The following is a 14,761-nucleotide window of genomic DNA, read 5'->3' on the forward strand; positions in this document are numbered from 1 at the left end:
TGTATAGGTAAGGACCAGGGTTATCTTTGTTATCTAATCAGTGGTTTCAAAAAAAAAGCATTTAAAAAAACCTTTTTTTTAAAAATGGATGAGCAAGGCAATAACCATGCAATAATTATTAATTTCCTAACCTAATGCCTTAGTGAAGAACACTTTTTCTAAAGGGAACAGTTCTCAAACTGGCTCATCCTGGGAAGCACCTAGAAGTCATGGTGCCCTTTGTGGGATGCCATGCTTTTTTGTGGAATATATCAAAAAGAATAAATTTAATTCATCACATGGTTAGAAGCAACTTTAGTAAGTTCAAATACACACATACTTTATTGATGCAATTTTTTTTTTTTTTTTTGGATGGAGTCTCACTTAGTCACCCAGCCTAGAGTGCAGTGGCGCAATCTCGGCTCACTGCAACCTCCACCTTCCAGGTTCAAGCGATTCTCCCATCTCAGCCTCCTGAGTAGCTGGAATTATAGGTACGTGCCACCATGCCAGGTTAATTTTTGTATTTTTAGTAGAGACGGGGTTTCGCCATGTTAGCCAGGTTGGCTAACTCCTGCAACCTCCACCTCCTGGGTTCAAGCAATTCTCCTACTTCAGCCACCCTCACAGCTGGGACTACAGGTGTGTGCCACCATGCCCGGCTAATTTTTGTATTTTTAGTAGAGACAGGGTTTCACTATGTTGGCCAGGCTGGTCTCCTGAACTCAGGTGATCCTCCTGCCTCGGCCTCCCAAAGTGCTGGGATTACAGGTGTGAGCCACCATGCCTGGCCTATTGATGTAATTTTTAAAAGTACAGTCAGCCATCCATATCTGTGGGTCCCACATTGGTGGATTCAACCAACCTTGGATTGAAAATATTTTGGGGGGTAGGAGGAGAGATTGCATAGAACATGTACAGACTTTTTTCTTGCCATTATTTTCTAAACAATATAGTGTAACAACTATTTACATAGCATTTATATTGTATTAGGTATTATAAGTAATGCAGAGATGATTTAAAATATATGGGAGGATGTGCATAGGTTATATGCAAACACTATATACCATTTCATATATGGAACTTATGGTGTCCTCTTAAAACCAATCCCCCACAGACAGTGATGGATGACTGTATAACCCTGAGTTCACAAGAAAGAAATAAAAAAGCGGTCAAAGTTTGATGAGTTATTTCTGAGTTTTTAAAATTAATATTTCTTAGTTATCTGTTCATTTTGCTAGCAGAAAAGTGGCAGTAGGCACTAAATGTTTAATAAAGAAAAACAATACAAATTCAGATCTTTTTTTCTGTTTACTGTGATAAAAACCATTAGCTCACTATTAGTAGAACACCTCAGTCCAGTTTTGGAGCCAATTTGAGATCAACTGCCTACAGCCATTCAGCTTCTCCACAAATAAAGACTTTTCCTTTGATAGCGTCATTTTTTCCTCAAAAGTTCCCCCCACCCCGGCTTTTTTTTTTTTTTTTTTTTTTTTTTTTTTTTTTTTTACCTCCCCCTTTATTTTCTAGAAGTATTTCTCAAAGTATAGTCCCTGGGCCATCTGTCTGAATGTGCCAGAGTGCTTGTTAAATGCAAATTCCTGCTGAACCACCATACCAGTGTTCCCAACAGAAGCTCTGGGGAAAGAGCTGAAATGATTAATATCTCAGCTAATTCTTTGACCTCCTGATCCGCCTGCCTCCCAAAGTGCTGGGATTACAGGCATGAGCCACCTCGCTTGGCCATATCTCAGCTAATTCTTATGCACATTGAAGCCTGGAAACCATTACACAAAAAACAGTGACTCTCAATATCTTTTGTTTTAAAGAAAACTTTAACATTCTGCCCCAAGCCTGATTTCATCATCTGTAAGCCTACAGATAATTGTGAAGGCCCTGATGTGATGAAAATTCAGGATTGGTAATTCCTTTTCTAAAACAAAGAAATTATATTATTTTATTTATTTTTCATTTTTGTTATTAATTTTTTGAGACGGAGTCTCGCTCTGTTGTCCAGGCTGGAGTGCAGTGGCGTGATCTCGGTTCACTGCAACCTCTGCCTCCCGGGTTCAATTGATTCTCCTGCCTCAGTCTCTTGAGTAGCTGGGATTACAGGCATGCACCACCATATGCTAATTTTTGTACTTTTAGTAGAGACGGGGTTTCACCATGTTGGCCAGGCTGGTCTCGAACTCCTGACCTCAGGTGATCCACCCACCTCAGCCTCCCAAAGTGCTCGGATTGCAGGCGTGAGCCACCATGCTTGGCCTATTTATTATTATTTTTTTGAGACAGGGCCTCACTCTGTTGCCCAAGCTGGACTGCAGTGGTGCAATCACAGCTCACTGCAGCCTCAATCTCCTGGGCTGAAGTGATCTTCCTGCCTCAGCCTCCAAGTAGCTTGGACTATAGGCATGCACCACCATGCTCATATAATTTTTGTATTTTTTTGTAGAGATGGGTTTTCTCCATGTTGCTCAGGCCCAGTCTTTAACTCCTGGGCTCAAGCGATCTGCCTGCCTTGACTTCCCAAGTGCTGTAATTCATAGGTGTGAGCCACTGTGCCCTGCCAGAAATTATATTTTAATGATGCAGTCTCATAAAGCTCTTGGATGGATAAATCTACATCATCATAAGTTAGATTATTAGGAAACATATCATAGATTGTGGAGCTGTGTCATTTTTCCTAAGTAGATCTTTAAATATTACCTAAAGTTGATCTGCAAAGTCAGGAAATAATGCATTACTTAGAGTCCAAATTTCTAGTCTCTTCGAACTAAGCTGAAGTGATCAAATGTTAGTATCATTATTCAGGTCATTTTTTTTTTTAACTCAATGAAAGCTCAGCTGACCTGCTAATATATTACTGTTCAAGTCAAAAGCCTTACTCAGAAATTAGAATAATTCCTTTAGCCTAAGGTAAATTCCTCCAGCTATCAATCACCTTCGATTTGTAAGTCTGTTTCTTTGCAAGTTCATAAGGTTATACTTAGGATAAGCAGACTAGACACTGTGGCTCCTTTCATTTATATCTGTGTCCTGTGCCAATATGACTAGTGTCAGGATGGGGGAGGGGGGTCTGAGTCCACAGAAGCTTGCTCTACTGGTTTAAAATTTTGGATACACTCTGAACATGGACTACTGGCCACAAAACCATAAATTTCTTTTTATTACCACCTCTAAGTAACTGGAATAGGGTTGAAAGAGTTTCAGCTCTGTCAACTGTACAAAAGTCAATGTTTCTGGCCTTGGTTTCCTTATTTGAAAGAAAATGGAATAACTGTAGATGAGTAATTCTCAATTGATGAGGTGGGGGACATAAATTCCCCTAAGATGTGGGGCACACTTTTCATTATCCCCAATTCAATAATCTACTGCTGTAGTACTCTTCAGCACTGGCTGATCCAACATACTCCTTTAAGTTGACGCTCTGACTTTTTTTTTTTTTTTTTGAGATGGAGTCTCACTTGGTTGCCCAAGCTGGAGTGCAATGGCAAGGTCTCAGCTCACTGCAACCTCTGCCTCCCAACTTCAAGTGATTCTCCTGCCTTAGCCTCCCGAATAGCTAGGATTACAGGTGCCTGCTACCACGCCTGGCTAATTTTTTGTATTTTTAGTAGAGATGGGGTTTCACCATGTTGGTCAGGCTGGTCTCGAACTCCTGATCTCCTGATCTCATGATCTGCCCCACCTTGGCCTCCCAAAGCACTGAGATTACAGGCGTGAGCCACTGTGCCCAGCTGGCTCTGATTTACAATAACCCTTAAAACCTTATTTATGCAAGGTTCTGTGAATTTTAAAAATATGAAAAATTACTGGCCTAGTGTTTGATTTCTAGATGGGTGTTTAGAAATTCTCTCCAATAGAGGGGTACAATTTTCCTCTTACAGTCTTTCACATCTGATAATGAAAAACAGTTGTACTTACCTAGTTCACTGCTGGGTTAGCATCATTTGTTACTACTTTCTGTTCCCAAATGGCTTTTTAATAGAAACATATCCTTATATAATGACACAGGGTTGAGTGAAAAATTAACCCACTCGTATGCCATACAGGGATGTGGTCTTCATACTCCAAGAGTTGACTGAGCAAGGAAAGGCAGAACACACGCAGAACCACTGCGCTCATGTCCAATTATGGCATATATTATAAATGCACACTTGCATGCTCCCCACACACATCAATGTCTGTTGCATACATTTAAAAAATAACTGTGATATAAAATTATGTTGGTCTTTTTCCACTAATAAATAGGTGACATACACATTCTCCCATATTATTACAAAGTCACTGTAAATATTTTTTAAATGGTCACCAGATATTTCATCAAGTAGATGACATATTGTTTGTTTTATTTTCCAGGTTTCAACAGTTTTATTGGGAGGTTTTGTTTTCTGTGAAATACACTAAAGGTTGAGGAAGGGGACACATTCCCTTTACAAGATAAGGGTCTCCCACCACTAAAGAAAAGGCATGAGCCGTGACATACTGGGGTTTGAATCCACCTCCTTCTGCTTTGCTCACATTTCTTTTTTTTTCTCTTTCTTTTATATGTATATTTTTGAGACGAAATCTCACTGTCACCCAGGCTCCAGTGAAGTGGTGCAATCTCAGCTCAAGGCAACCTTTGCCTCCCAGGCTCAAGTGATCCTCCCACTTCAGCCTCCGAGGATGGGACCCCAGATGTGCACCACAATGCCAGGCTAATTTTGTTTTTGTATTTTTGGCAGAGGAGGGGTTTCACCATGTTATCCAGGCTGGTCTCAAACTCCTGAGCTCAAGTGATCCGCCCACCTCGGCCTCCCAAAGTGCTGGGATTACAGTCGTAAGCCACTGTGCCTGGCCTGTTCTTTCTCAACAGTATCACAGAACACAAACATAAAGGCAAGAAATAAAAACAGCACGATCAACCTCCAACAGGGCCACACCCAAGCCTTGTCCCACTCCCCAGGATGGGTCAGGCCTGGGAGGGGCTGGGGCAGCTACTCTGCAGTCCCCGGACTGCAGGCTCAGAAGGGGTGGGACTAAATTAATAAATTAGAATAAATTGGGGGGAGGAATGCAACTCTGTGCTGGGAGGGCCCCTTCTCTCTAACACGCAAGAGAGTTGTTGGGGGAAGATAGGAAGCCACTATAGTGGGGGTAAGGGAAGCGGGGGCAGAAGTCACCTTTTCTTCCATGTTCTTCCCAAACAAAGCAGAAGAATTAGGGGTAAAGGGATGTCTACGGCCATACTACTCTGAATGGGCTGGATATCATCTGATCTATGATTATTTAAACATGTCAGCTTCCACATACAGATTGAGTATCCCTATGTGAAATGCTTGGGAACAGAAGTGTTCTGCATTTTGGATTTTTTCAGATTTTGGAATATTTGCTGTATGTGCATAATGAGATTATCTTGAGAATTGGATGCATGTCTAAACACAAAATTCATTTATGTTTCAAATACACCTTGTACACATAGCTTGAAAGAAATTTCATACAATAATTTAAATAATTTTGTGCATGAAACAAGGTACACTGAATCATCAGAAAGCAAAGGTGTCACTATCTCGACCAACTAGATGGACAATCAGTCTGTAGTTGTTTGGTATCCCCATCATTATTGACTCCTGAATTCATATGCAACCATTTTCTTACACTTATTCACATATAAGCACTTAACACTTAAAAAACAGGACACACCATTGGTACAGTGAAAAAATACTGTATTCAGTGTAACTAAGTAATACCTGTATCAGTGTTAAACAACAGCAACAAATGATGGCAAGCTGAATAAACTGTGTGGTGTGCCTCTGTTTTGCTGCAACCCATTTCATGAGGTCAGGTGTGGAATTTCCCACTTGTGGTATCACAAGTGCTCATAAAGTTTTGAAATTTGAAGTGTTTCAAATTTTAGAGGACTTTGAATTTCAGATTTTCAGATTAGAGATGCTCAATCTGTAAAAAGGATTTTTTCTTGAAAAATCATTTAAGCTGATTCTTATGAAAAATTTCAAATAAGAAATTTAATTAGATTATGTTTCTAATAGTACCTTAGCAGTTATTCTTTCCAAAGCATCATTCAGGGATCATTTTAGTCTTTTCTGTAATGAGTTAAATAAAGTTTCAAGACAGGTGATGAGAATGGTCTCGTTAAGTTTAGGTGATGCCTACTGAGTATGCCTTAACTAAAAAGTGTCCCTGACTTCCGGTCTACATCAAATCTGTACAAAGGAGAAAAGGCTGATTCCAGCCCAGAGGTTCCCTGATTCCTTTCCTCTTTTGTAGGACCCAGACTCCTGCCTGTCCTTGCTGTAGGTATTATATTTGACGTGTAGTGCTTTTTACATTGCTTTGCTTTTGACTGCCAATGTTTCTGACCTCAGCTTAGCAAAATGAAATCTCACTTTCTATTTTTTGCTTCTGCTGTACTCAGATCTCCAAATCCATATTTTAGATCTTGGCAAAGAATAGCAGAAGGTATAACAGCTTTGAAGTCAGACCTGGAGTAGAATCCTGGTTCCCTCAGCAGCTAGGTGGTCTCAGGCAAGTCACTTAATGCCTGTGTGTGTTTCAGATTCTTCAGGGGTAAAGTGTGACTAATAATATCTACCATAAAGGTATATTAAGAGTTTTAGATTGGAAAATGTACTGAGAGTGCCTAACAAAGTGCCTTGCACACAGCAAGCCTTCAATAAGCGATGGTTACTGCTGTCACCATTACTACTGCCACTCAGGTTTCCTTACCCTACTTTGGAACTGGCATTCTTTTTTTTTTTTTTTTTTCTTGAGGCGGAGTCTCGCTCTGTCGCCCAGACTGGAGAGCAGTGGCGCAATCTCGGCTCACTGCAAGCTCCGCCTCCCGGGTTCACGCCATTCTCCTGCATCAGCCTCCCGAGTAGCTGGGACTACAGGCGCCCGCCACCTCGCCCGGCTAGTTTTTTGTATTTTTAGTAGAGACGGGGTTTCACCATGTTAGCCAGGATGGTCTCGATCTCCTGACCTCGTGATCCGCCCGTCTCGGCCTCCCAAAGTGCTGGAATTACAGGCTTGAGCCACCGCGCCTGGCCGGAACTGGCATTCTTGGTTCTTGACTGTACCCTAAGACAACTGGTGTTGGGAGGTTCAGAACAAAAAGAACAAGTTCCTCTTTGACAAAAGAATCTATGAATTTGGGAACATCTCACTGGAGAAGGAAGACAATTACTAACCACAAAGCTTAAAAGAGAAAACCCTGGAAGATTCAACTGGGTGTATAAGATAGGTATATTTACTTGAATAGAAAGCAAAATAAGTCTCAGAAATACTCTAGTTGACATAGCTTATAAATACATAGAAATCTTATTGGGATTTTTTAGTTTCCTTATGGGTTAAAAAAATAAGAAAAAATAAATCTTATTGGGATTTTAAAAAATGAAATAAAACACAGCTTTTCAGTGGTAATCTAGTTTCCATGGGGAGGTATTTTTCCAGATAGCATGAAATTCATTTTCTATCTTAAGCTGCACCTGCTAGATCACTAATATTTGTATTATGAAGTCTCTGGATTTAAAGTGCTTTCAGTGTGAATTTTCCTCCTACTGTGCCCATCTGTTCTTTTCTTGTGGGCCCAGAGGAAAGCAAGACTTAATAAATACTCAGTTTTCAGACTTCTTTAAAATATTTTTATATAAGCATTTACAACCTCTAAGGAAAATTATAAAACTGGCGAAACTTAGCTCACATTTGATTTCCCCTTATCACTATCCAAGTGTCATTATTTTTATGGAAGACTAAAAAGTAACTATACATATAAGAAGTGAAATCAAGTAATATAAATAATAACTTTAACACTAAAATATCTTATTTACTTGTATATTATTAGATAAATAATTTATGAATTAGCTAATGTTAAGGTGGGGGAAGGCACCAAGGCCACTGCCTACTCCTTGCTGCTCCTAATCAAGGTCAGCTGTGACCACTGGGTACATATCCCCCAGTGATACTCTTCCTCCATCAACCAGATTGGGGACATGGTGACCTCACTTTTCATGACTTGCTTTCCCTGCCATGACGTCCAAGTTGGCTGGATTCAAATGATCCATAGCTAAGCTCTCATAGGGTAGTGTCAGTATTTGACTAAACAATCATGGATTTTCCTTTAAAAACCACAAGCTCAAATGCAAGGTTAAACCAGCAAAGAAATGGATGGTTGCTATATTAAAAACATCATAAGCTACATGGATAAATTCAAGATACATGCAATTATTCTTAGACACAACATGGCTATTTATGAAACTTTTTGGCAGGCAGGGTTCTAGAGGAAGGTGCTACTTACTGGCAGGCTTATAGCAGACAAAAACAGAAAAACAAGAAAAAACAAAACTACCTCAGCAGCTGCAAGACTGATGCATACTCCTCTGAATCCCATATGTTCTTTTCTAAACATGTGCAGTACAACTCTCTGATCTGTAAGTGAACAACACATTTGTGAGGAACCAAAAGTGTATACACACTACTAGTCTGGCAAAATCATTTCTGGTCAACACAAAAAAATTAATGTTATTAAAAGTCATTTTCTTTAGATAATAATAGACTTGGCATATATCTCATGGATCAGGCTTTATAAGAATGCAATTTACATAAAAGTAAAATGAGACTATACTGAGATTGGCTGATATCACTGGTCATTTTAAAAGAAGAAACCGATAAAGGAAAAATGAGAAAAAAAAGGCTCATTTAAGGCTCAATGGCAAAAATCACCTCATGAACAAGTCATTCTTTTTTTTTTTTTTTTTTTTTTTAAGATGGAGTCTACTCTGTCATCATCCAGGCTGGAGTGCAGTGATCTCAGCTCAATGCAACCTCCACCTCCCAGGTTCAAGCCATCCTCCTGCCTCAGCCTCCCTCACAGCTGGGACTACAGGTGTGTGCCACCACACCAGGCTAATTTTTGTATTTTTAGTAGAGACAGAGTTTTACCATGTTGGCCAGGCTGGTCTTGAACTGCTGACCTCAGGTGATCCACCTGCCTTGGCTTCCCAAAGTGCTGAGATCACAGGCATGAGTCACTACACCCAGCCAACAAGTCATTCTTACATACTGGTATTTGTTCTCCAAAGCTTTGAGCTAAGATGATCTAGGAATATAGAATTCCTCCGCTAAAATCTACTCTACAGATGGTTGATACGTTTATGGTATGACATAAAGGCCAGCTGAGCATAATTTTTCAAGGAGCAGAAGTACTGCTTCTCTTTTTATTCTGGGTATAGTGCAAGGTTAACTATCAAGCATTCTCAAACAAATTCCCTCTTCCATTAAGGAAAGAGAAACAGCTCTCTCAGTATAGGTGACAAGGAAGTGTTAAAGAAGGAAAGTTCAAATGCCTTAGTACAAAAACATTGTAGGGGAAGCAACACCACTGGGATTCATATGGCTGTTTCTAGCTGTGGCCATCTGAACAAAAAACAATTTCAATTACCAGTAATGTGTACAGCTGGAATGGATTTAGATTGTGCTCTCATTGTAAAGATTGGCTTCATTTCACATTCTGATGCCTGAATGCTACAAAAACCATAAGCAAGAAAATACTAACATTCCTACTTCATAGATTCCAAATGAGGTGGCTTGGATTACCTGTCGACCTAGTGGATACTTGGGAAGAGAAGAGGTGAACTTATGAAGACATCTCAAAACCAGGAAGTAATTCATATGATAAACATGCAGGTTTTCTAGTAATAATTGTGTTTCCTCCTAAAAATCACAGAATATATTATTAATAAATAAGTCAGCTGATAAAAGAACATAATAATACAATCTACTTCATGGCCATATAAAATTTCTGGAAAACTGACAAGAAGATTCAAAACTACAAATTAATTTATGAAAATTTGAAATACATATAAAATCCAGAATACAGGCTGAGCATTTCCAATTTAGTATCAAGTCTGGTGATACTTTACACATGCTAGAATTGACACTGTATTTTAATCTCCTGGTATCTCTAGCATTCCCACAAGACCTTGGGCCCCAAAATTACAAGTGTGTAAGAAAGCACCTTATTGGATGCTTGCCTGTGCCCATCACCTGCTGTGCGCCACAGTGAGGGAAGGTGCTTTATCCTCCACCTTGCTAGCATCAGAAGAGTGAGATCACCAGACAGAATGGTACCAACCTAATGAACTTGCTGAAGTTCTGCTTATGATGTATACTTTTCCTAAAGTACTGCTCAAGTGTGTCAGTGTGTTTGAAGGGGAAAATGAAAAAACTATGGCAGAAACACAAGTGATTCTGATGAGTCCCTGCCTCTTGCTGAGATCTCCAATACTGGTTTTATTTGCTTTACCAATTAAGATAAAAAAAGAATAAAAAATAAATAAATCTGAAACCAGCAAGCTTTATAATTTAGAATCTAGCAAGAATGATGACATGAGGGAGTGTCTTAAGAAATCTATGCAGGTGTGGTGGCTCACACCTGTAATCCCAGCATTTTGGAAGGCTGAGGCAGGAGGATAGCTCGAGTTTAGGAGTTTAAGACCTGGGTGAACAACATAGTGAGACCTCATTTGTATAAAAAAAAACCCCACAACCGAAAACTAGCCCTACTCTCCATATTAGAGATTTAGATACAGGAAAAGAACAAAAGAAAAGAAACCTATGGATGATTAATCTCACAAAACAGTTTCAAAAGGTTTTGTTGGGGGGAGAGAGATGTTTTCTAGAGCTTCCTGAAATAGTTTAGAAATATTTTAAAACATTATATCCTATGAAGTAATTTTCAGGCCTCAATTCCTTTCATAACTGCTTACTCTGTAACATTTTCTTAAAGGATTATCATCTGTGCCACGGTTTTCAATATTTTTCTCCTTTAAGAAGTCAAATAAAGGCTTTGCTGAGCTGTGTCTTTATTTCAGTAATATCTTGCAGATACCTATTATTTTTAGTGGTCAAACATTTAGAAAATAACTCAGATATCAATAAATTCAAGCAAATCTAACCTCTATAAAGCAATAAATATGATATATCTTCCTAAACACCAACTCACTTAGGAAATCAATTCCTTGGTCAACGATCTATGAGTCATTACCTGAAAGCACAGGGCAGATTAAATAAAAAAGTTTTTAGCACCTAAATGTTTTTCCCTCCCATTATTTGAGTTGATTGGTAATTTCAAAATCTATGCCTCCTATCATAACAAAATCTATGTCTCCTATCATAACAAAAGTAGCCATAATCAAAAATTGTTTTAACCACCACTGGGAGGGTATACTTTAGTTCTAAACTTTAGTTCTTTAGTTTTTTACTGTGTGCCATGACATACAGATGGCATAAAGCCATTAATTGCCTTGATGTGTGCTTAAATAGCTTTTAAATAGGGGGAATATTTTGAAGAAAATGAACTCTATTACTGAATAATAATCATACTGCATGCTGCTTGTGCTCCCTATTTTCTTTTGCCTTGAGGAATAGCTATGTGTACAAGTATCTGGGTGATGCAGTAGAAGTGAGTATCTTCATTCCATTTACTTGGATAAGGAGAGAAAAGAAATACTTTACACACTATAGGGCAATACTGCATACTCAAGGAACATACCTGCCCTGGAATAAGTGTTCGATGAGGGATATAAACATGTTTTTCTCCTAGGTGGTCTTAGTTCTTTCATACTTTTCACTGTGTGGTGCATCCCTGTGTCAAGTAAAGTTCTAGTGTTTAAAAAATGTTTTGTTTTGTTATAATCATTATTTTTATTTTAAAATAAAAATAAAAATTTTAAGATGAAGTCCCACTCTCTGCTCACTGCAACCTCCACCTCCCGGGTTCAAGTGGTTCTCCTGCCTCAGCCTCCCGAGTAGCTGGGATTACAGGTGCCCACCACCACACCTGGCTAACATTTTGTATTTTTAGTAGAGATGGAGTTTTACCATGTTGGCCATGCTGTTCTTGATCTCCTGACCTCAAGTGATCCACCCACCTCAACCACCCAAAGTGCTGGGATTACAGGGGTGAGCCACCGTGACTGGCCTAGAAAATGTTTTGTATTGTATTGTTTTGTTTTGTTCCACACAACATGGCAGACTATATCATCTGGCACTCAACTGAGGAAATGGTGATTGGTTCCAACAATGGGGAAAGAAACTGGCTATGATGGACTTAACGAATGAGAGGTTTGCTGTACCTTTCTAAGGGATTTTTCAAGAGTAATTTTGACCATCCCAGATCTTCACCTGACGTGCTGACTTTAGAACCTAATCTCCACATAATAAAGGTTTCATTGTTATTTATATGTGTTTTTATCAATTGCAACAAAAAACATCACAAATGATTAACATTTTCTTATAACCTGTCCTGTAAGTTCTCCATCTTACCTATATACCTGCACATATGTAACTGCCTTTACTTATTCAAAGCAGTAATTCTTTTTTGTTTGTTTATTTTGTGGAGATGGAGTCTTCTTCTGTTGCTCAGGCTGGAGTGCACTGGCGCAATCTCAGCTCACTGCAAGCTCTGTCTCTCAGGCTCAAGCTGTTCTCCTGCCTCAGCCTCCTGAGTAGCTGGGATTACAGGCGTCTGCCACAATGCCCAGCTAATTTTTGTATTTTTAGCAGAGACGGGGTTTCACCGTGTTGGCCAGGCTGGTCTCAAACTTCTAACCTCAAGTGATCTGCCCACCTTGGCCTCCCAAAATGTTGGGACTAGAGGCATGAGACACTGTACCCAGTCTTAAAACAATAATTCTTAATGTACTTACGGACACTATTTAACAAACTCAAACCTGTAAAAGGTTTTGATATGTGAGAAAATTTCTGGGCTGGGCGGGGTGGCTCACGCTTGTAATCCCAGCACTTTGGGAGGCTGAGACGGGTGGATCACCTGAGGTCAGGAGTTCAAGACCAGCCTGGCCAACCTGGAGAAACCCCGTCTGTACTAAAAATACAAAAATTAGCTGGGTGTGGTGGCAGGGGCCTGTAATCCCAGCTACTCAGGAGGCTGAGGCAGGAGAATCACTTGAACCCGGGAGACGGAGGCTGTAGTGAGCCAAGATTGCACCGTTGCACTCCAGCCTGGGACACAGAGTGAGACTCGGTCTCAAAAAAAAAAAAAAAAAAAAAATTCCATTGAATACATTACAGCAGCATCATACCATGTACATGTGAAAATAAAGCCTTCTGAAATATTAACCCTACTTTCCATTCATTAAATTTTTCCTCAGGCGTTTTTTCTGTATACTAGTCACAGCTGTCACCATTTTGTTTCATAATTGTGTTTAGAATGATTCCTTTCTACAGAGATACACTTTGTCTAGGAATATGCACTATTTACTAAAGAGATATGCTTTCTCTTTTCTTGAAGCATGAAGACTTCTTAGTCTTTCCTGACTTTTGACAAAGGAACAGAAATATTTATCTGCTATAAGAAAAACAGGCTCGGCATAGTGGTTCACACCCATAATCCCAGCACTTTGGGAGGCCATAGCGGGGGGATCACTTGAGCCCATGAGTTCAAGACCAGCTTGATAGTGAGCAACAAAGCAAGAGACCCTGTCTCTACCAAAAAAAAATTTTTTTTAATTAGCTGGGCATGGTGGCATGTGCCTGTAGTCCCAGATACTCAGGAGGCTGAGGTAGGAAGACTGCTTGAGCCCAGAAGGTCAAGGTTGCAGCAAGCTATGATTGCACCACTGTACTCCAGCCTGGGTGACAGAGCGAAACTGTCTCAAAAAGAAAAAAGAAAAGCAAAGCAATACATAGCAGCCTCCTTGCTCTTCTTCAAATATGGCAGACATGCTCCAACCTCAGATCCTTTCTACCTGCTTAGAATTCCCTTCCTCCAGATTCTTGAATGGCAAGCTCTGTGACTTCCTTTAGGTCTTTACTCAAAATTTACCCTCTCAGTCAGGTCCTTATCTAAAATTTCGATTCCACTTCCTATGCACATGGAACTTCATATCCCTCTTCTCTGCTTCATTGTTTTTACCTCAGCACTTATCACTAACAGATATTTTACTTATTTATCTTATTTATTGTCTGTCTCCCTGATACAATGAAAAAGGTAGAAGTTTTGGCTGTTTGGTTCACTCCTGTATTCTCAAAACCTAGATTAACACCTGGCACATAATAGGCACTAGAAAAATATTGGTTAAATGAAGAGTACATTAATGAATGAAGACCAAACACTCAGTCTCTCTTTTATTTATTTTTAATTTTTGAGACAGGATCTTGCTTTAGCGACCAGGCTGGAATGCAGTGGTACGATCTTAGCTCACTGCAGCCTTTACCTCCCAGGGTCAAGTGATCCTCTTGTCTCAGCCTTCCAAGTAGCTGGGACTATATATAGGTCAACACCACCATACCTGGCTAATTTTTGTATTTTTTTTTTTTGTAGAGATGGAGTCTCATTATGTTGCCCAGGCTGATCTGCTTGCCTTGGCCTTCCGAAGAGAGGGGATTACAGGTGTGGGCCACCGTGCCCAGCCTCAGTCTCTTTTTTAAGTAAGAGCAACCATATTTTGTCTTGCTGGATGTGGTCTAGATTTCCTGATTTTTCAAAAGTCTGAATTTGTAATGTAAAATTTCTCAATATGTAAATATTGGTTCCAACATTTTTTAAAAATGTATGTTTAAAAAACACATTTACATTAGACTGTGGGTTGCCTTGTAATGTGCAATATACCCTCTTAAATTAGTAATCTCCAACCTCATCAATCCTGTCTGTTAGTCATACAAAAATCATTTACTGATAGCATGTCTTTTGCAGTAACATGGATGGAGCTGGAGGCCAGTATCCTAAGTGAAAGAGCTCAGAAACAGAAAATCAAAT

The 14,761-nt window shown here is 39.5% G+C and overlaps 1 protein-coding gene across 5 annotated transcripts in view; it reads right to left on the reverse strand.

The window, feature by feature from the left end:
* The window catches only part of ORC3 (origin recognition complex subunit 3), a 73,305-nt gene that overhangs the window by 21,817 nt on the left and 36,727 nt on the right, over nucleotides 1-14,761 (reverse strand). For all 5 annotated transcript variants that reach the window (XM_030928978.1, XM_010387963.1, XM_010387962.1 and 2 more), the window contains 2 exons: nucleotides 9,580-9,696; nucleotides 8,333-8,412 (listed from right to left, as the gene is read on the reverse strand). In XM_030928978.1, coding sequence (XP_030784838.1) covers nucleotides 8,333-8,412; nucleotides 9,580-9,696 — 197 coding nt within the window. The remainder of the gene's footprint in view (nucleotides 1-8,332; nucleotides 8,413-9,579; nucleotides 9,697-14,761) is intronic.

The sequence above is a fragment of the Rhinopithecus roxellana genome, chromosome 4, assembly GCF_007565055.1.
Source record: "Rhinopithecus roxellana isolate Shanxi Qingling chromosome 4, ASM756505v1, whole genome shotgun sequence".
In the NCBI taxonomy this organism is placed as follows: domain Eukaryota; kingdom Metazoa; phylum Chordata; class Mammalia; order Primates; family Cercopithecidae; genus Rhinopithecus; species Rhinopithecus roxellana.